A 21386-nucleotide genomic window follows, 5' to 3' on the forward strand; every position below is an offset into this window, starting at 1 on the left:
TCAACTTTAAAGATCGATATTTGATTATATAAGTAAATGAAGAAATTTGTCAGGTTTTTATGACGGTGTTGGTCAGTCTGTGTGACTCGCATTATATGTTATTGCAATACTTAGTAAAATGTTCAAAATGGATATGATATGATATCGTGGGTTCTCCCTGGTGATTCCCACCTTCATCATAGACATTGTGAGAAAGAATTAATTAGAATCTCTCTTTTTCTTTTTTCTTACATCCTGCTGTGAAGTTGAAAAAGATGTGAACAAGTGTCCTCTGGCAAAAAATAGCAAACAGCAGCATCACTCTGTTTCAGCATTCAAACACTAAACATCTATAATGTGAATTTAATGTGATAATAATATAATAATACTATGCATATTATTCTTTTTGTTTTGGTGGATAAACCAAACTAGAATGAACATAAAATAAATAAACAGCTGCATTTTATAATTGTGGTCGACAGAAAATCGATGTTCTGCACCAAATACAAGCAAATAATGTGATATTCCAATTTCTTATATTACAAAAAACAGGAAAACACAAATGCTAACATTGCTAACAGTTAAGCAGAAAATGTAGAGACGAGTGTTTAAGCATCTAAGTCCACATTTACACCGAGTATAATTCCACACACACAAAAAAAGAAGACCCGAGCTAGCATTAATAATGTGATCATTAAAATGACATTAAGGAATCTGCCGCAACACAGATATATAACTTATCTCCTACTGCGGTCTGACGCTGCCGCTGGTACCCTGCGGTGTTTTCAGTTGCCTGTAATTGGCACAAATAGTCCCGTTTTTGTTTTTTTTCTTCACAATAACAGATAAACTAATTACAGCCGAGATCCGACAGACACGTCTGACTGACGCAGAGGTGGCATCATGATGCAAAACGCTGTAAGAGCACGGTCTGCATGTCGGTTCCCAGAGCGGCTCCATCGCTTAGGACATCTTATGGGAGGGTGGGGGGGAGGGGGGGGTTACATGATCTGGATATCGAGTTTCTGAAAAGCCAGAGGTCCTGTCGCCACCCTGCGAGGTAATCGTTGAATAATTTGTATCGATCGACGAAATCCTATCAACCCCCCCACAGATTTAATTTAAGTAATTTAGTGCTTTGGAGCAGAAAGAAAATTATAATTATTACCCTTTTTTTTTTTTTTTTAAAAAACAAAGCTTGATTTGTCAATGTAGATTATTATTATTATTATTATTATTATTATTATTATTATTATTATTATTATTATTATTATTATTTACTGTGCGAACGTGAAAGTTTCTCCTCCTCCGGCAGAAGTCGAGGGGCCTCGACCGATTGTGCCGAGCTCAGCGAGACGCCTCTGTGACCCCCTCCGCTGACACTCGACGTCCCCCTCCCCTCCCCCCAACCCCCTCTTTGACTCGTGCACATATGCACCACTCTGACTCAGAGCTGTCAGAAGTGTGACTCTTCATCTCCGCTCTCACCACCACACATGCCTTCCCTCCGGGTTAAAAACACACCTGTGTCACGTTGCAGCGGTTCGGCGGTGCAGCCGAGGTCACCGGCACTGCCGTGTGCAGTATGTAGTACTTTCTTTCTTTCTTTTTTTTTTTTTTTTGCCTAGAAAGTAAAGATGCTTCAGCCCCGCCGAGCTCGCAGGAGTACATTATCTGCCCCGGGCGGCCCGTGGATATTGCAAGCTTTATTTTTAGCGCTGTTTTGGAGCTCAGCGATGTGTATAAATCAACTTTAGGTCTGTCGGCTGTGCAGTAATGACAATGTTGACTAAGGCTGACCAGTCATCCGATTGACGCATGGCACTCTATCTTTTGTAAACTGCTAAGGACGGCAGAAAATGGGAAAAAAAAAAAAGAGCCCATAGAGAGAGAGGAAGAGGAAGAGGAAGAGGAGGAGGAACAAAGGCCAGAGAGAGAGTGAATGAAAGACAGTGAGGTCGAGGAAGATGAGCGCAGAACAAAAAAGGAAAAAAAAGAGGCAGCTCAGCATTTTCTGCTTGTACAACCTCGTATGTACGTACAGACGGACAGAAGAGTGAGTGTGCTCATTGAAATTCTGTCCAGTGTGCTTCACAGGCCCTTAATAGGCAGCCTCGGGGGCGGAGAGGTAGGCCTACAGTAGAGTAGCGCAGATTGGGCTGCGGATGACTCACGCTGCGATTCCCCCGGTGAATATCGCAGCATCATGACTTTGCTCGGCTCAGTGGTAAAGTTTTGGATTCGAGGGGCTTGAAGTTGCTTTTTTAGAGAAAACAGTGCTGTGTTTCTCTGAAGACTTGTGATGATGAGCGGCGATTCAGAGCGGCGACCGAAGCTGCCTTTGTAGATTAAAATGGGGAATAACAGTCACAGATGACCACGATTATTATGTCACTTTAAACAAATACAACTGAGACACTTTTATTTTATAATTTCCATTTGCAACAGAACTATTATTTCCATGTGGCCACTGAAGATAAAACAACATGCTGTGCAACATAAAAGGTCAGAAAATAAAAAAGAGTTCAAGACGTTAAAATGTGTTTTTCAGTTGCTTTTTTTTATGAATTACAGCTGGCTGGCCCCCAAAAACAGAATCTTCTTTTCTAATGAATGAGGGATTATTTTCAGATGGACCTCCAGAAAACTAATAAGAAGGAGTGACTTTAGCTAACAACACCGAGATAACTGATGGACACATTTTATTCACTTTGGATTTGATGAGAGAAGTTGAATGGGAGTCTATGGAGCCGGAGGCTTTTTGGAGCCGACCTCTAGTGGCACTCGCTGGTATTGCAGCTGAAGACACTTCTGCATTGACCTCATTTTTCAGACCCGGAAGCTACAAACACTTTTATACACAGTCTATGCTCATGACAGGCTGTACTGTTGCATTGTGGGCCGCAGGTAACTCCTTCCTCACGTTCATGAACTCGTCCCTTCGTCAGATCCTTAAAAAAAGACTTCACACCGCGGGGCAGCGACGCTGTGAGGGCGCGAAGTGTCAGCAGACCGTTTCTGTGCACACTGGGTCAAATGAACATCAGCTTTCTCTCCACTTGTCTGTCAGTTTATGTGTGTGTGTGTGTGTGTGTTGTGTGTGTGTGTGTGTGTGTGTGTGTGTGTGTGTGTGTGTGTGTGTGTGTGTGAGCCTGCAGATGTTATAAGTGTGAATTTTGTTTTTTACTTGGTTGCAGGAGGTGTGAGCCGCCGAGGGGGAAACTGACGCGCACACTGCAGACGTCTCTCTTAAATTCTTCAACTCAGGCTTTAAATTGAAAAAAATCAGCGTCTTCTTTCACTTGTTTTTAGTGTAAATGAGTTCATGATTGAGGATCTTGATGCGAGCGGAGCGGTCATTTGCCTTGAAGGGACACGTTGTCATTTTATGTTCATGCAAACTTTTAAACAAGTGCAAAAATTCCTCCCTGTTGGCAATGTGTTTTTTTTTTTTTAATTATTATTTTGAAGACAATTCATTGTGGATAAAGTGTTGGACCATTTTCTGAAAGCGGAGAGAGTCTTTGAATTCCAGCGCGGAGCAGGATGAAGTGAGAGAACGGCCTCGAGATGTTTGCTTTTTGTATCCGCGGCAGAAAAACTATAAAAAAAACTTTAAAAAAAACTTGCTCAGTGGCTTATTATCATGAAGCATGTGAGAGATGCTGTTGTTGCCTTTTTGCTTCATGGAAGAAGAAAAAAAAAAAGTATAACGCTTAAACGGAGAGAATAAATAAATAAAGGGAGTGTTGAGGAAACAGCAGATCCATCTTTCTCATGCATCTTCTCTCTGGATTACGTAGAATTGCAACAAAGAAAAAGTGCATGAATTAAATTCTTTGGAGGAATAAAAGCCTGGACAGACGCAGTATTAGTCACTGCTTTCCTTTTACGTTCTCCTTATGATATTTTATGTAGTTAATTACTGCAAACATAAAGTGCAATAAAGGCCAGAAAACCTGGAGAGCAGCGAGGAAACGAAAAGACAAAGTGCCTCATTTTACCGTCGGTTCTCGGCCGCCCATTTCTCACTGAAGACAAACAGCTACCTGCACGGAAATCCATATTAATGTCTCCGATCCCGCGTGATCAATTCCTTTAATTATCTGAAGCGCGCAGCCCTAAGATATCATTTTCATTCTTTTTTTTTTTTTTTTGTTTTCCCACATCTTAAATGGTCCTCACAATCGGGGGGACGGCGTCGGAGATAATTCGTTGAGCAAAAATTCCCGCTCGTTTTTGTTGGGACGGGACGATGAGATGACGCCGGCAGAACCGGATCGAGGACTTCTTCCATTAGATGATCACCGTTTGGAGCTGCGACTATAAAACCAACAGACACACACACACACACACACACACACACAGCGAAGACAACCCCACCTCTTCACCTGGTAAAGGGTTGTCTCCGTATAATTAGAGACCACATTGTGTTTCTGCTACGATCATGCAGCACAGATGTGATCAACATATTGTTGTAGCTTGTATATTTTAGACGGAAGCGAGCGTTAAAAAAAATGGGCGTAAATGACACAGTGTGAGGTGTAAAGATGTGAAACAAACAGGAACACAGCTGACCCGGCACCTCTAAAACGCACAAATTAACATGTTACATCTCGTTTGTTTAATCTGCACAAAAGAAAAGTGTAAAAAAAAACAACAAAAGTAAAGTGTTGGGTTTTGATGTTGGGTTACGATCCAGAGGGTGTTTATGCTAAGCTAAGCTAACCGATTCACAGACTTTAGCTTCGTATTTATTGGCCTCGTATGAGAGCAGAATTCATCTTCTCATCCATCTCTCAGCAAGAAAAAAAGAAAAGAAAAGAAAAGAAAAGAAAAGAAAAGAAAAGAAAAGAAAAGAAAAGAAAAGAAAAGAAAAGAAAAAGCCAAAATGATGAATTTAAAGTAGAAAAATGCTTTTTTTTTTTTTTTTTTTTTAAATGTGTGCTGCTTCTTTCATGTCGTGCTGGAGTTTTTAAGGCTTCTCATGTCTGGTTTTATCTTCTGCCTTTGAAAAGCACTTTTATTCCCATCATCATTATCATTATTATCAATCAGCTGTTCTCTCTATCGTCCTCTCTAATGTCTGACGACGTCTGTCAAACACACTCCAGCACAGACTTGATTTACAGCTTCACACTGCAGCCCTCCTACCGATGTTCCTAACTGACCTTCTCCTCCCTCCTCTCTCCTCCCCCTCCCTCCTCCCCCCGACTCTCCTCCCTCCCCTCTCTCCTCTCCAGATGCAAGGTGTGCCGTCCCCCCCTCCTACCATCATCCCCACCATCGCACCCACGCCCACTCCTTCCACGCTCCCTCCTACGACCGCCCCGCTCCAGAACGCCCCTCCTACGACCGCCCCTCCTACAACCGCCCCTCCTTCGACCGCCCCTCGCCCGACCGTCCCGTCTACGACCGCCCGTCGCACGACCACCCGCCCCACGACCGCTGGAACCCCCATCTCCGCGTGAGCTCCGGAAATCAGATCTACATGTTGGACCAGGAGGAGGTACTGAGCTCCACACGCACACACTGCTTCCACAAAGATGGGATGAAGCAGGACGTTAGATTATCATACAATCTGGAACATACAGAGAAAAAAAAGAAGTATACTTCACATTATTATTATTATTATTATTATTATTATTATTGTTATTATATCTTCATTACGTTTAATCTGCTACAAACAACGGTTAGATAGCCTTTATTATATGAATATGTCAAAGTGTGTGAGAAGTATTTTTTTCAAGCAACATAACATACAATGTATAATTCATGATACAGCACATTACTAACATATGCCAATAAATACACAGTATTCGGTGTTTCCCCGAGGCGGCAGTATTGGTACCGTAGCTGTCGGGGTGGGGAAGCTTCATCAGCAGCTGTTAGCTCTAACGTTAGCATCCTCACTACTTTCAGTGGATACACGTTGAGTGTCTTAATCAAATTTTAACAAATGCAAACTGATAAAATCTGACTTAATGGGAAAACAATTATCTTATGAAGGTGGCAGTTGTTCCACAATTCAGTTTCACCTTTATGAGGAAACCAGGAAGCATCTCCAACAAACAACACAAACTGTTCGATTGCCTCGGGAGGTAGTCGACGATCGCCTCCCCCAAATATGGAATTATGCAACATAGCATTTAATATAAACGCAAGACTTTGGGCAGATGATGAGTGCAACGCCGGGCTGGTGGAGAAGAAGTGGGCGCCTGCGGCTCCATCTGGTGCTATGGAAGCGTTATCACAGAAGAACACAGCAAAACACACCGAAGAAGGAAACCGAATTTAACAAGACTTTGGGGTATCACAATGTAAACAAAGCTCCTCCTCCACGTGGAATAACCTCTCAATACGTCCAGGGAAAAACGGGCTTTTGTGGGATTCGTTGTTTTGTTGGCAGAAGGGACTCGTGTACTCAGTGACCGCCATTTATGTCATTTTGAGGACCTTAAAGAACAAAGATCTTATTCTACAGATCTGAGGCTGTTTAAAACGAGCTCCATCAGGACGTCCACCCAGAGCGGCTTAAAATGCGTCCTTTGAAAATATGGTTGCCGTGGTTTCGCCCCAAAACAAAAGTCTCCGAGTGAGGCAAAGTTTTCTGGTTTGTACAACATCTTGGTAGGATTTTTACCTACGTGTGTGTAAATGTCAGATTATTTGGGTGTTTCCTGTTTCTCGCCCTTTTTATAAGCTGCGTGTTGTTTTTTTTTCTTCCTCTCATATCCCACCATCTGTTTTTTTTTTTTTATATGAAGTTCAGCGTCTCCGTCATGAAACACAGCAGAGCAGAGAAACAGACGAATGAGCTCTTTGTGTCTTTGTGCTACTTTACGAACCCTACTTTTCAGATAATAACTATAAAAAAGAAAAAGAAAAAAGGAGGTCAGACAGATAGAGAAAGAATCCAGAGAGTTTGTCCCAGACGCTCACGCTCCTCCGGATCGCCTCACTTTTAATTTTTTTTTTGGGGGGGAGGGTTAATTTTCAAGGGCAGCTTTTAATTCTGCGGGACACTTTTCTGCTTCTTTAGGTCACATTTAACTGTGTAACTGTACGTTACATGTCACGTATGTACTTTAGATTTCATTAGTCTCAAGTTTTCTATCAGCAACCAGCCAAACCTGATTTCACATGTAGTTACTGGAAGGCATCATTTCTTTAACTCCCACAGTTTTACTTTCATAAGCATGTACAAACATGTCATAATTTATGACACGATTATATTTTAGTTTTTATAACAAAGATATAAGTGTTTATTCTTGTATTTGTCGACAGCTATAACTCCTCCTGTGGGAATAACTCCTCCTGTGGGCGCCCATGTGTGCTGATTAACTGAAAAAACCCACTTGTAATAATATGAAATATGTTATTATAGGAGAAGTTGACAAGTACGTTACAATAAGAAACACTTATGGCGATATAAGATATGCTTCTATTTGCCCACCATTTAAAATTGGGTTTACAGATTGCACCTGAATGATACATTTTAGGGCTTTAAGAGATGGAGAAGTGAAGAGATTGAGAGTCAGAGTGACTGAAACCGACTTATGACTTCACCAGATCTTTAGATTTATTGGTAGTTTTGGTATTTTCATGCATCTCCAGCATTAAGAAATGTGTCGTCTCTATGAAACATTACAATTACAAAGCTTAAAGTACTTCTGTTTGGATTTTTTCCTGAATATTTACAACTTAGATTCTTGTTTATTGGATCGAAGTGCCAGAATAACTCGGATATATCTGAAGCTGGAAACTTTTCTACTTTACTTGCTGTTTAACCCGGAGAATGATTTCTTCAACACATTCACGGCCCGGAAGCTTTTACAGTGAAAACGTGATTTCTGCTGTTAAACCAGCAGAAGAATCGTTGAAGAACCAGCGAAACAGCTTCAGTTACGTTTCAGATGGTTTTAAAAGCAGCTTTAGCGGTCGGTTGGTGTTGATTAACGGGACGATTTTTGCTAAACCAATCACACGTCTGCTGCTGGTTGTTGTGTTTCTAATCTCATTGTGCTCTTCAGACCAGGAGAGGGTACTGTTCTTCAACTTTTCTAACGCTGAAAGAAAAAGAAAAAGAAAAAGAAAAAATCTTATTTCCACACAGAAAATGAGTCACAGTTTAAACCAGCTCTGCTGTTTTATAGCAGCACTGAGAGCAGCACCATAAATGGACCAGAGCTCCCCTCCCAGACACTTATGAGTTATTAGAACCATGTACATGCTAATGTGGTTTTTAATTTGCTGTAAAACCAATCAGCACTGTTATAGAAGTGCAGTCAGGTATCTGTCAGGTTTGGATCTGACGTTTATCGTGTCGTATGTACTTCCTGTGTTCCTCCATGTTGGCAGAGCGATGACGTAATAAATCTTCATGTGGCCTGTCAGCGTGTGCCGGTGGCGACTTCACTGTAGCGTGTGGCTGCCAATAGTATTCCAGCTTGTCATCGCTCAGATCGCCGATAGGAGACCTCCCGCGCGCCGGGGTGAAGGGACTGAACGGAGAGCCCGGTTCAATTAATCGGCGCCTCGTCCCCGTCTAATCGTGCCAATAAGGCGGCAGCTGGCAGAATGGATCGCCGGGGAGCACTGACATGCAGATAGCCGTCACCTCGGCGACGGAGAGAGCCGTTAAATATTCATGCCTGTCACTCACTTCATGCAGAGCGGGGGGAGTCTTTTCACTCCTCCTCTTCCTCTTCCTCACATGCACACACACACACACACACACACACACACACACACACACACACACACACACACACACACGCACACTTCAATTTATTTCCATTCGTTTTAGATGGCTTCAGTGCCTCAGCAAAAAAAAAAAAAAAAAAAAAGCAATCATACTGTACTTTTTGCACATATGGAGCATCAGTGGAGGACTCACATTTTCATATCAGCCCATCTTAAACACACCTGTCAGCTCTCTGATCTTCTCTGTGCTTTATGTATGACATCTGAGCTCGGCATCTCCTTCTTCTCATCACTCTTTATGTTTTTTCTTCTACCGTTCTCCTCTTCCTCTCCCGTCTCCATCCTTCTACAGTTCCTCCTCTCTTTTCCTCCTCATCCACTCGCCCACTCCATCTCGCCCTCCTCTCTCCTCTCTGAGGTGGACTGGTAGGATTCGTTGGCTCTCCACCGGCCACCTGTCTCCAGCGTCTCTCTCGTAGCCCCATTCACTTCCTGTTTTTTTCTTTTATGAATGACGGCCGTCAGGAAAAGACGCAGCGGGTGGACGTCCCGATCACCGAGGTGTCGCTTCGGGGGGGAAACGAGGCTCCTCTGTTGTGTCACTTTGGAAAATGTGTGTTAATGGAGTGGAGTCACATTACAGCCTCACTGACACGTCAACACCAACGATGACTTGGTGTGTGTATCCAGGACAAAATAACCTTGAAACTAAAAAAACAAAAAACAAAACTGAAATTAAAAAATGACAAAGCGAAAACAGGCCGCCTGTAATTACACGGCCGTCCGTCCTCGCGAGTGAATGTGACTTCTCTGCTTTCAAAGCAAAGAAAACTGTGAGTTGTGTTACTTTAGAAATAAACTAAATGAGCATTCGTGCAGCCCGGAGCGGCGGGAAAAATGTCAGTGTTGTTCTGCGTCTGTGATCGCACGGTAGGATGAGCGCAGAAATATGTCTGTGGTGCAAAACGTACCAACAGAGGTGAATCTGAGTGACTCAGTCCAAAGAGAAATTTATAGAATTCAAAATAGTACAAATTCATGCTGGTTTCCTGCATCCTGATCTCGACTGCATGGTCTGGTGATTTTGTTTTTTTTGGCCCTCGCTGTCTTTGCATATTCATATTTCAGTACTGTTTTTGCAGAAAGAAGAGGATGTTATAAATAGGGTTGAAATGACCCCAGTTAATCAAATTATTGACAGCTATTTTAGTAATTGAATAACTGCAAAAAAAAAAAAAATCAAATCAAAAAATGTCGAGACGATCCGGCATCTATCAGCCAATTAAACTGATTAGTTAATCTAAATATAACAATAATGATAATCAGTTATTCCTCTGAGTCGTTTTTTTCAGGTCAAAAAGTCAAACATTTCCGTGCTGCAGCTTCTCAAAGGTCAACATGTGATTATCTGATTATGATTAACTGACAATAATTTCCTAATAATTTTGAATCCTATCTCATCATTTTGAAGACGTTTGCTGCAGTTGAAGCAGGCTGCTGATAAACTTCTTCACCAACTGGTTCACTTGGGATGAAACAAAATCTGTCAATAAGTGATGAATTTCCTGGACTTCTCTAATCTGTGAGATTGATCAGCATGTGTTCACTCCCTGCTGCATCTCTCAGCAGCCTGCTCTCCTTCCTGCCGTCCTGTAGGGGGAGCAAGAGGGCCGACAGTGATGTCTGCCTGCCATCCTCGCCTCCTCCTCCTCCTCCTCTTCCTCCTCCTCCTCCTTCTCTTCCTCTCATCTCACATTAATCTGAGGTGACAGAGTTTCATATACCATTGCCACGCACCAGTGCTCTGTCCCCCGAGTCATGTGTCCGGGCCTCGCTCATCCAACTGTGCCAGTGTTACGCAATAAAGAACCGATGGGGGGCACCAGGCGGGTTTTTCGGCCTGCAGGAGACGAGACGGATCTGGAAAAATATGAAGACTGTAAAGACACAGACTAGAGTCAGTTAAATATATTCGATGGTTTATCATATCTCCTTCTTTGGTGGTCCGATTTGCATCTGACAGCATCGAGAGCCCGTCTGGAAAGAAATAAAAACAAGGAGCCACGGCACCTCGGTGGGTTTCAGCCCTGCAGCCGCTGTTGTCACGGTGCATGAAGAGCAGCTCCGAGGCGGATAGTATGTTTGCTCATGACCCTGGAGAACACTTTCAGGTGGCTGTCGTGTGGGAGTTGGAGGGTTTTAATTATGTAATAACTGTAGGTGGGCAGCGACAGCGCAGGAGAGAAGAGAAACACTGGTTCTTTTAGTAAGATGTGCTGACCTGAACCCCCCTGAGGCGATGCAAACAGAAAGTCTTGATATTTGAGGAACTATTACGGGGCATTGTGCTAAAAAAAAAAAAAGAAGAAAAAAACCTCTCTCACTCAGAAATAACACATTTTTCCAAAGGTCATCGTGTACATACAAGCGTTTAAACGACTTTTATCTCGGTGGTGGGATTAATTCTTCCATCCCTGTGGATGGTGTACAGTTGTTTTTTTTGTTTTGTTCCTTCAATACCTCGGAGGCACCGGGAGAAAAAGGGAGAAAACTGGGCCTAATTTGTCTTCCGCCAACTTACCGGGAGCAGCTGACAGATTTCGATGACCTTAAAAGCAATCCTCGTCCATTTATCATTTTGTATGAAGAACGATTGTACTTGGCCCGGTCAGTTCTCGGCGGGATGTGGAGTCGTTACGGGTGGTTCGAGTTGATTGAATGCACTTACAGCATCTCCAAGTAATAGACCGACTCCACTCACGTTTCCGCTTGAAGCATTTGTTTCATATTCTCCATTTACATGCGGCTAGCTGGACTTTTCTGTTTGATCCGAACCTAACTAAACAGATGTGCCACTCAAACAGCGTCTTTCTCCGGCTTATTTCACCGTGTTTTTAACACCAACACTGCAGCCAGAGCTGGAGGTCAGGAGGAGGAGGAGGAACATCTGTGTGTGAGAGGGCGTCACTGATGCTCTGAAGGACACATCACACTTTTTGGGCAGCGCAACTGCCGATCATGTTGCTCGGGGAAGTGTGTGTGTGTGTGTGTGTGTGTGTGTGTGTGTGTGTGTGTGTGTGTGTGTGTGTGTGTGTGTATGTGTGTGTGTGTGTGTGTGTGTGTGTGTGTGTGTGTGTGTGTGTGTGTATGTGTGTGTGTGTGTGTGTGTGTGTGTGTGTGTGTGTGTGTATGTGTGTGTGTGTGTGTGTGTGTGTGTGTGTGTGTGTGCGTGCGTGTGCTTGTGCTTGTCCGTCTGTCCATCCATCGCAGGTTTTCCTGTGTTGGTGCGTGTTTTTGTGTTCGAGCCAGTGTTAGACAACCAGCGGTGTTTGATTACTGCCCTGTTAAGAAATAATGGATCGCACAGTTTTTCGCACATTGCACACACTATTTCTTCCACTCACTCACACACACACACACACACACTCACACACACACACACACACACACACACACACACACACACACACACACACACACACGCCCTCGTGCACATCGTCCCAGCATATTCCCCTGCTCCTCACAGCTGGGCCTGAGGAAGCAGTGGTGACATATGGGCCAGCCAGCCTGCAGCATCCCTCAACTCAACCTGCCAAGCTGAACAAAAACACCCTCCTCCCTTCACATCAGTGCCACCTCCCCCTCACCATCTCCCCCCTCCCTCCCTCCCTCCCTCCCTCCCTCCCTCCCTCCATCCAGCCCCATTTTTTCCCCTCATACCAAGACCAGCGTTTGTTTGTCTCGTATACGATGTCACCGAAACTCGACAAGCTTGTTCGTTTTTTCTAATTGTCTTATTGTAAATCAGAAATGGATCGATTTCAATCCAACCTTCATCAGGAATGCTTAAAATCCATCAGGCATACGATTTACATGTGAAATTGGATGATATTGATTGCTAACACAGCGAATGTCAACAGTCGGTATTAATTCAGGTGCTGACGCTGATATAGTGACGTAACTTTGAATACTTACTCACAAGAGTGATTACTTCCCACAACTCCATGCGCATGAATGTACTGTTCACAACAGGAATGTTCTCTGAGCTTTTTGTTCGCACAACTAATGACAAAATCCATTATTTTACTGCTTTATCACTTTTTTTAATTGCTTCTACATGAAACTGTACTCCACAAATAAACCAGTCTTGACTTGACGAGTGCCGCCCTCAGGCAGGAGACGTTTTAACGGGCCATGAAATCTGCTCCACAGATTCCTGCTTCTAACATTAGATCTAAATATATTCATGCTGTAGATTCATTTTCCGTGTCCCCACGGCTCTGTGCATCAGACTCGCACGGGTCGGTAGAGTTCAAAACAAAGTGCTTGTCGGATCATCTAATAGCATCTGACTCCGACTCCCCAAAAACAGCTATTTTTCTGAAAACAGATACTGTAATCCAACAAGCACTTCACGCAGCATTCAGCCAGGTGTGACAAAAACTCAACTTCTGGCTCCTGCTGCTTTCTTTCATTCTTTATACTCCCATCACTTTCCGACAAGTCAAACACATGACTGCCTTTTGAGGAGTGCGTGTCATTATCCCAGTTATAGCAACTGCAACCTCTTACCCCCCACCCCCCTCACCCCCGCTCCGTCACGGCTGACTTCTTGCCCTGCCTTTTAAACGTGGCCGTCTGGAGCAAAAAAACAAAACAAAAAAAACACCAATTTATTTCCAGCGTATCCGGGCCTTAAAGAACCGACAGTATGTGGTTCGTTCTGTCGACTTGAAGCCTAAATGGACATCGCGGCTCCTCGACGGGCTCCACGTCGGGTAAAAGCCTGCTCTAAACCAAATGGCTCCTTTTTATGCGTGAGATGTGAGTGCACCATCTGAAGTGGTTAAAAGTCAGCGTACGAGCCCCTAATGCCGCCTCTCTGCACGGACGCCGAGTGCGGGGGGGGGGACCGGCCATGCTTCCTGGTGCCTCTAACCAATCAAATCCTGCCACACACACACACACACACACAGGGAAAAAAAGAAATAACCTCCAGGTGTTTCCCTCACCCCCTCCATGCTGGATGCTCACCGGTGGGCTGAAAAGAGTCAGGGTGGGGTAAGCGAGGTATTCTGGGTCTTTTCCACAACTGGAGTTGTCAGTGATGAATTGCACGGGGCAGGGCAGCGGCAGCAGGGGGGGAGGGGGGGACCACCGGGCTCTCCTTCAAGTGGATATGACTGAAGGAAATTACCATATTTAGCTCCTTGTAATTGGCTGGTGTTGACATTAGAAGTTAGCTTTTTTAAGACTCATGGATTTAAAGTTAATTTTAGCTTATTTGTGTGCAACTCATATCCTGAAATACACGTTGGCAGCCCTCTTATTTTAATGTGGAACGAGAAAGAACGGAAAGGCACGTAAAAAGCGCACAAAACGTGTGCCTCGGCTTGCCAAAGATGTATTTTGTAACCTTCTCATAACTCGTACTGGAGATAAAAAAAATAAATAAATAAAATAAAATGAGCGCGGCCCATTTGTCTCCTCAGGATTCCATGGCAACAGCTGAAAATCTGGACAGAGAGAGAGAAGCATCACTTTAACCCTGCTGCAAATCACAGCTATCCCTCCAATAACCGCAAAACCATTCAGCGAGATTACCTGCCGCATCAGTTTGCTACTCCCCCGTACTCCCCCCCTCCCCCACTTCTTCCTCCCCCTCATCCACCACCCCCCCACCACACCCACCCGATTCCTCTTTCACAGAGTCAGAGCTGGCACAGTGCTCAGTCAGGCATTATGAAACCACTTCGTTTATATCACGTATATTTTAGAGACGCCATAAAGCAACACATATAAAACTCCGGTTTGAAGAAACAAAGCGCAGCAGGTTGACTGTGAGGTTAATTCAGGTTTTACTGGTACTCTTTGGCACTAAAGCACATTTCAATTAGTTGGATAGAGTGCTCGGCCACTCCGCCGCCGTTTCCTGCATTAATCTGGCAGAGAGAATTAACAGAACGTGCGTTGGAGAAAAAGCTGTGTGCACACTGACAAGGCTTCGGATTTCAAATTGAAGCAGAGAGCTTTCAGTCTTTTGATAATGTCACCACGGCGTGAGGGATATTCTCTGCAGGGTTCGGTGACATGGTGATACAAATACTGAGACCGTGAATGTTTTCCCCTCCGACGCCTCAGAAGGTCCCGGTAGAACTCGGTGTTGACGGTCCGACTCTGGGGGACGAATTCACGGTGACACAACCTGACCTGACGCGCCTTCTTCGGTCTCTGACGGTGAAGCTCCGCCCCCTTCTTGAAACGTTGAACGTCACTCAGAAACACGTCGCCCGGCTCGTCGCTTCATCGTCACAGTGCTACTTATAATTCACGCACAGCTCCAGCTCCAAATTTCACAAGTTATGACGCATTCGCTGTCTTTTTAGAAGTTGCGGAGTCCATTGAAGTTCATTATTTTGTTGGATGGTAATATAATTAATTATAATTTTAGTCGTGTAGAGGTTTTTTTCCTCGTAATTTAAAAATACCCGTGTGGAAAAATGATCCCAAAGGTTTCATCTCCTCCCCTCTGTCATTCTACCGTTGTACTTCCTTTCATTATGTAAATGATAGCTGGCATTAAGCATGACAGCATGTTGGCCCCAAAATGTACCCGTTAGTGGAACATGTAAATCTTCAAGATCATTTTTTATACAATAAATGTTTGTTGCAAATTTGATGTCTATCCAGCCAACAATTACCATCAGGAACGACGTGTTGGAGCAACGCTGATTCACTGATGACTACTCAAATCTTAATAAATAACAAAACCTCTCACTGTAAAAAAAAAATAAAAATGTCCTGACAGAAAGGGAAGCCGGTGAATTAACATACTGTAAATGCTCTGTGCATCGCCACACTGCACTCTTAAAGAATGGATGCTACTAGATATATTTTTCATCGAGGAGGCTTTACTGTAATTTGATATCTTGGATCCAAGAAAGCGTCGCATTACAGTGTAATTTTCGTGCATTACGGTTGCACCAGTGGCAAAGCAGAGTTTAATTGTATTGGCCGTTGATTTATGATGCCTGTACCTGATTAAGTTGGATAAAGAGACTCATAAACAGGATCCTGTGGCTCGGCTGCTGTAAATAGAGTTTTTGCAGCAGAGATGTGTATTTCTATGTGTGTGTGTGTGTGTGTGTGTGTGTGTGTGTGTGTGTGTGTGTGCGTGTGTGTGTGTGTGTGTGTGTGTGTTTTTATCTGTCTCATGTGATGCAACTATACAGCAGTAGCCAAGATTATTAGTAGTTCAATGTGGAGCCATGTTGCCATTAATTTTTCATGTACCCTCGCTTTGATGGACACACCAGCACATACCAAACAGTAGTTTCTGTGCACACTCTCAAAGGGGCACACACACACACACACACACACACACACACACACACACACACACACTTCCTCCCTCCCTCCCTGGTACTTTTTTTGCTTTTGAATCTTAACAGAGCTCCTTTAGACTGAATGGCACTCTGCTGTCTTGCGGGACGTTCGGCTCAGTGTGACCTGCCGGCGTCCTTCACTGCAGCTGGCTTCGCCCCAAAGCCCCCCCCAGGCTCCAGGATCCCCGCACGGCTCTCCGCAGTCAGTAACCACCTTCTGACACCCGGCTCTCCGTGTTCACAGCGGCTCTTTTTCATGTCCCGATGTTACAGCGGCGGGCTGCGGTCTCAGTAGGACGCACTCAAAGGCGCCGCATGCCATCGTATCAGAACACAAACAAGGCTATCGCTTCCACAGACTGCTTGATGTTATGTACATAGAGGACACTGGCTGCAATACATATACAAAAAGGACTGTAGTCGTGGTTGAAAAAAATACAAATCACCTCAAATCCATTACTCAGCGTTCGCTAAAGCTGCAATGGTGGATTTTTTTTTTTGAGGCTGCAGAGGAACACCGCGACAAGGTGAAAAAAACCAGGTCCTACGGTCCTCTTGTCACGGTCAACAGGGCTTCGTTGGACGGACGGGAGCGCTGGCATCCGTCAGCACGTCCCGATTCAACAGAGAGAGTCGGTGCACGAACACAAACCATCTAAAAAAACATCTCTTGGCTACGTGTTCTCGTCACTCCTTCTCTCGAGCTCTCGGTCACGTTTCCGACCTCCGTCTTCCCGCGACTGCTCGCCTCTCGTGAGATTTCAGAGCGAGACTCTGTGTTGCGGGTTAGTGACCTTTTCGTAAAGTTTGTCAGACATTTATATGAAGAATCTGAAACTGTCGGTAGCAAAAAAAAAAACAAGTGCTTCGAGTGGACGTCCGTTTGTTTTTCATAGCGGCAGCTTGTCCTTCAATAATACACACAGTTGTTGTCCCCATCGTGTCCTCCACCATGCAGGGAAGGGATATTTCAACGTAATGCAGTCCGGCTCAGCTCCAACTACGACCTCACTAATAAACTTATAGCTAAATTTACACCTTTTGGAAAGCTGCAACAACAAAAAAGGCCATTATAAGCCTCATTAAAGCAGAATGTGGGAGAGCTGTTGTTCTGGAACCCGTTGGACGGATGCAATGATTCAACTAAACGTCTTTATTACCAACGTTTATATGTGTTTTATACGTGTAAATAATGTTCATTGGTTTTCCTTTATAACTACAAATGACAAGGACAAACGGCAGAGAAACTTGGAATACTTACTCACGAAGGTTGTAGCTTCCTGCTGCTGGTGCTGCTTACTGTTCACGCGCAACAGGAGCAGTCCCTGAACCTGAGTGACCTTCTTATGTCTGGAAATAAATCTCAGAACGACTTTAAGGACAGTAACTGAGTTACGACAGCCCAGCATTCACCTCCGAGTGCATCTCTGTGTGCTATTTTGAGAGAAATCTCGTGAATTTTCTGTTGTCACTTTTTTATTTCTGTGTATTTGTTGGCGTTTTGGGGCCCGGTGCCGAACCAGGTACGAGCTGTGGAGATTTATAGGTCCGTACTTTACAGTATGTGCCGTGTTTTTCCCGAGCCTTGCTGCGATGCTTCGAAAGGACCAGTGTTTCTGATTAGTGTGGCACATTCTCCCATTTTTTTTCCCTCAAGTCCCACTTTTATGAATTCAGGGACTGTGGGGCCGAACGTGGCGCTGCTGTGAAATGTGCTTTATTTCATATATATATATATATATATATATATATATATATATATATATATATATATATATATAATTATTATTTTTTTTTTCTTTTCTTTGTTTTTAGTTTTTTGCTTTCGGTTTCCAGCTCCTTCACATCAGATGCAGTGTATCATACTACGAACTGCTGTGGAGGGTTTTTCTTTTTTTTAAAATTCTAGCCGTGTCCTCAGATGAACTGTTCTTACTTTAACTTTGAACGATGTGCCAAGACTTTAAAGAATGGGATCCAGCCGGTAGCTGGTGGGTTTCATCTGACCTCACATTAAAAGTGAGGTCAAAAGTGTTTCTTCTCATTCATAAATTTGGAAAACCTTCCTGTCTGCTTCTATTAATTTGAACTTTCATCATTTAAGTTTATTCTTTTTGGCACAGAAATCTACAATCCTGAGTGTCGTTGTTTTTCATTTATTTATGGAGCACAATATGAAAACAGCGGTTCCTCCAATGCGACAAAGAGAAGGACAAAGAATTTGTGCTTGTTTGTTCATATTGGGGTTGCAGTTGTTCATCGGTGTGTGTTTGTGCACTGACCTTGTGTTCTCCCTGTGCAGGTACACCCTTTGCTGATGCGCGAGAGGCGCTCAGAGTCCCACAGGAACAAGCTGCTGCGGCGGACAGTCAGCGTTCCTGTTGAGGGACGGCACCATCCCGAGATGGGTGAGCACAACAAACCTTTTCTTATTCTGAGATACTCTGACTGGGATCTTAATGGAGCGCCGGTCAGCAGTTATTTTGCATTTATTTTTCCTCCTCTACTGTCCCTGAAGAAAAAACATTTCACTGAAAATGCATCACCCGTTGTTTTTAAAAAAAAAAAAAAAAAAGAAAGGATCAAAAGTAGCGCGAGATAACGCAAAGTTAGTCCTCAATAAGTTCTGGCCGTGACCTTCGGGGGCTCCGCGAGGCTTCAGCGGTCTGAGTTTGACAAATCAAGTGTTGAATTGTCCAAAGTTACAATTATTACAATGCCACCGAATACGTCTCGCTTTGATTCCGACTCCGCTTCCTCTTTTCGGAAACATTATCCCACCGCATTTACTTTACGTTAAAGCTTTCGCTCGTGACAACGGGACGGTCGTCGTGGCAACCCAAGCGCTGTCAAAGCTCTCTGTACCCCTTTGAGCCATTACCCTCTCTCTCTCTATCCGTGTTACCGGCGGCGCTCGCAGCAGCCCTCTCTGCGTCTGAGCGGAGATGAAAGCTTTCCCGTCTCATCGCCGCTTCGGGCGCTTGTTTCTTTTTCCTCTCCGACTTCGTCTTCTTTTGTCAGTTTGTGTAATTCATCATTTATCTCGCTTTGAAATCAAACATATGTATTGATCACTTGATAACCTGAAGTTCTCCGTCTTGTCTTTTTTTTTTGCATTGATGGATGTCTGTCTTTGCGGTCTTCTTTTTTTCTTTTCAACTTTTCCGACTCCTCCCGTCCGTCTCCGTCCCCTCTTTGGTTTTTGTTATTGCTGTGTTGTCCTCTCGTATCCTGTCCGGCCGCTGAGAGACCGACCCTCCTGCTAGCATCCCTGTCTCTCTGTTTGTTTGGTCTCTACATATGTCCCGCTCCGTTTCTCCCTCTTCCTCCAGCCGGCTATTTTAAGGGGTCTCCCTGGCGACGTCCTCCCATCCCATTTAAAAAAATTTTTTTTTGCTGCCCCAACACTGCTGATTCAGCTGGATAAATATTTCCGTCCTTCCCTCCGAAGCTGCTGCTGTCTGACCTCGGAGCGGTGGAGCGGTGACACATCGGTTGACGCGGTCCCGCGGCGGTTTGACACGATGCTGACGTGCCGCTTCGTGCCGCCCGTATGGAAAACCTTATTGTGAACGCGTTCACGTATTTCAGTTTGCCGGCGCCGCGGGCCGTGAAATGCACCGACACCGTTGTGGACCATCTGTAGTGCAAACGCCCCCCCCCCCCCAAAAAAAAAAGAGAGCCAGAGGAGATTAATGGACTCCAGGCAATTAGTAATTATCAGATGCACATGCAAAAATGGAGGCTGTCATAAGGTTTCAGTTCGAGGTGGAGTCCACGGGGAGCCACATGACCCAGTTAATAAAGTCCCTGACATGTAAGAGTGAGCAGAATACGTTATTGTCCTCCCAGACTGTTTAATGAGTCACTGTGTACAAATATACCATCTATTTATTCGGGATATTAAAGGTCCTCATTAGATCGCGCTGACCGAAAGTTTCTCAATTTGAACATCGTATCGGTGTGAGATGGAGCTCCTCGAAAAAGATCGTACGTTCTCGGTGAATGAATGTCGAGAGGGTCGGTGGAGATCGGGTTCAAAATTTAAAGGAATTGTTCAACATTTCGGGAAAACAAGTTCATTGGCGTTATTTTGCCAAGACCTCTGTTTTGTCAGACTGCAGGCGAATCAGATCGTTTCCTCACATCTGATCTTCAGCACAGACTGTCCACGCTGGAGTTTGCAAGCTATCTTCGTGGGTTGCGTTTTTTTTTTAGCTGTTCGGACTTTCATTTCAAAATCACTTTGGATACAATCTGGATGTGACAAACTCAGCAGGTGGACTTCTTGAAAGTGGAGACGGGAGAGTGGATTTATTGATCTTCTCACTTAATCAGCTCGACAAAGTTGAAGTTTGAGTGAGTGTGACCGAACCGCATCATCTCTCAGTGAAGAGGCGTGCATCCCCCCTCATTAATATTCATGACCTCGTCTCTGCTGTAGGAGGAAATACAGGACGGCTTTTTGTTGCATCTTAGAATAACAAATATTTCATACCTTTCCATTATGAGTGGACAAATTCTGTGATAAACTCCAGGTTATTTGAGTGGCTGTAATTAGTATTACGGCCACGTTCTCTCTACTTAGCAACACAGAACCACAGTAACTATTTATATCACCTCCGAGCTGCAACCAGGACCCAAACACCGGCATTGTAGAGACTTGGAAAGGGAGAGGCGGGGGAGAGGTGGGGGAGAGGTGACGTTCAAATGCGACGCTGCTTTATCTCTCCCGTCCCCCATTCACTGAGGATGACATTAAAACTTTTCAGACCATTCATCTCTTTTCGAAAAACGCTGAATGAATCTTGCCTTTCTTTACGAAGCTGAAGGACGCAGGCGTTGCCGTCATCGACGGACGCAGAAATGTTGTGTGTTTTGTGTGTGTGTGTGTGTGTGTGTGTGCAACGCCTGCATTCTTGACCCGCTGCTGACGAATGGGGACACATGACAACAGCTGGATGTTTGACGCGGTGACACATCCAGATGGAGGATACGGGGCTCCTCCGTCGACCTGCGATGAGTCAAACACGACATCCCTCGCCACGGTTTTAGTTTTTTGGGGGATCTGAAGTTGTCACAATATTTAAAGTGATACAGATGCATTCGTTTTCCCTTTTCACTTACTTCCGAGCATTTTTTTTTTAAGTTGAGGAGGTAATTAACGTATAATGAAGACATTAGTTTTGCCGGATAATTATAGTGCAGCATAAGCAATTTATGCAAATGTGGGGCTTAATTAACGTTTCACGATTGTGACAGGGGAAAATGATTTTTCTTAAGGAGACAAAAAAATTTGTTTCCTCTTCTGTAGTA

At 44.2% G+C, this 21386-nt stretch overlaps 1 protein-coding gene across 1 annotated transcript in view; it reads left to right on the top strand.

Moving 5' to 3' along the window:
• syngap1b (synaptic Ras GTPase activating protein 1b) overlaps positions 1–21386 on the top strand; it is a 126284-nt gene that overhangs the window by 27683 nt on the left and 77215 nt on the right. Inside the window, 2 exon segments of the mRNA XM_069175353.1 lie at positions 5223–5488; positions 18373–18478. Of these exon segments, the coding sequence (XP_069031454.1) occupies positions 5223–5488; positions 18373–18478 (372 nt within the window).

This window comes from Embiotoca jacksoni, unplaced genomic scaffold (assembly GCF_022577435.1).
Source record: "Embiotoca jacksoni isolate LCO1_2020_lvr unplaced genomic scaffold, fEmbJac1.0.p SCAF_66, whole genome shotgun sequence".
NCBI classification, from domain to species: domain Eukaryota; kingdom Metazoa; phylum Chordata; class Actinopteri; family Embiotocidae; genus Embiotoca; species Embiotoca jacksoni.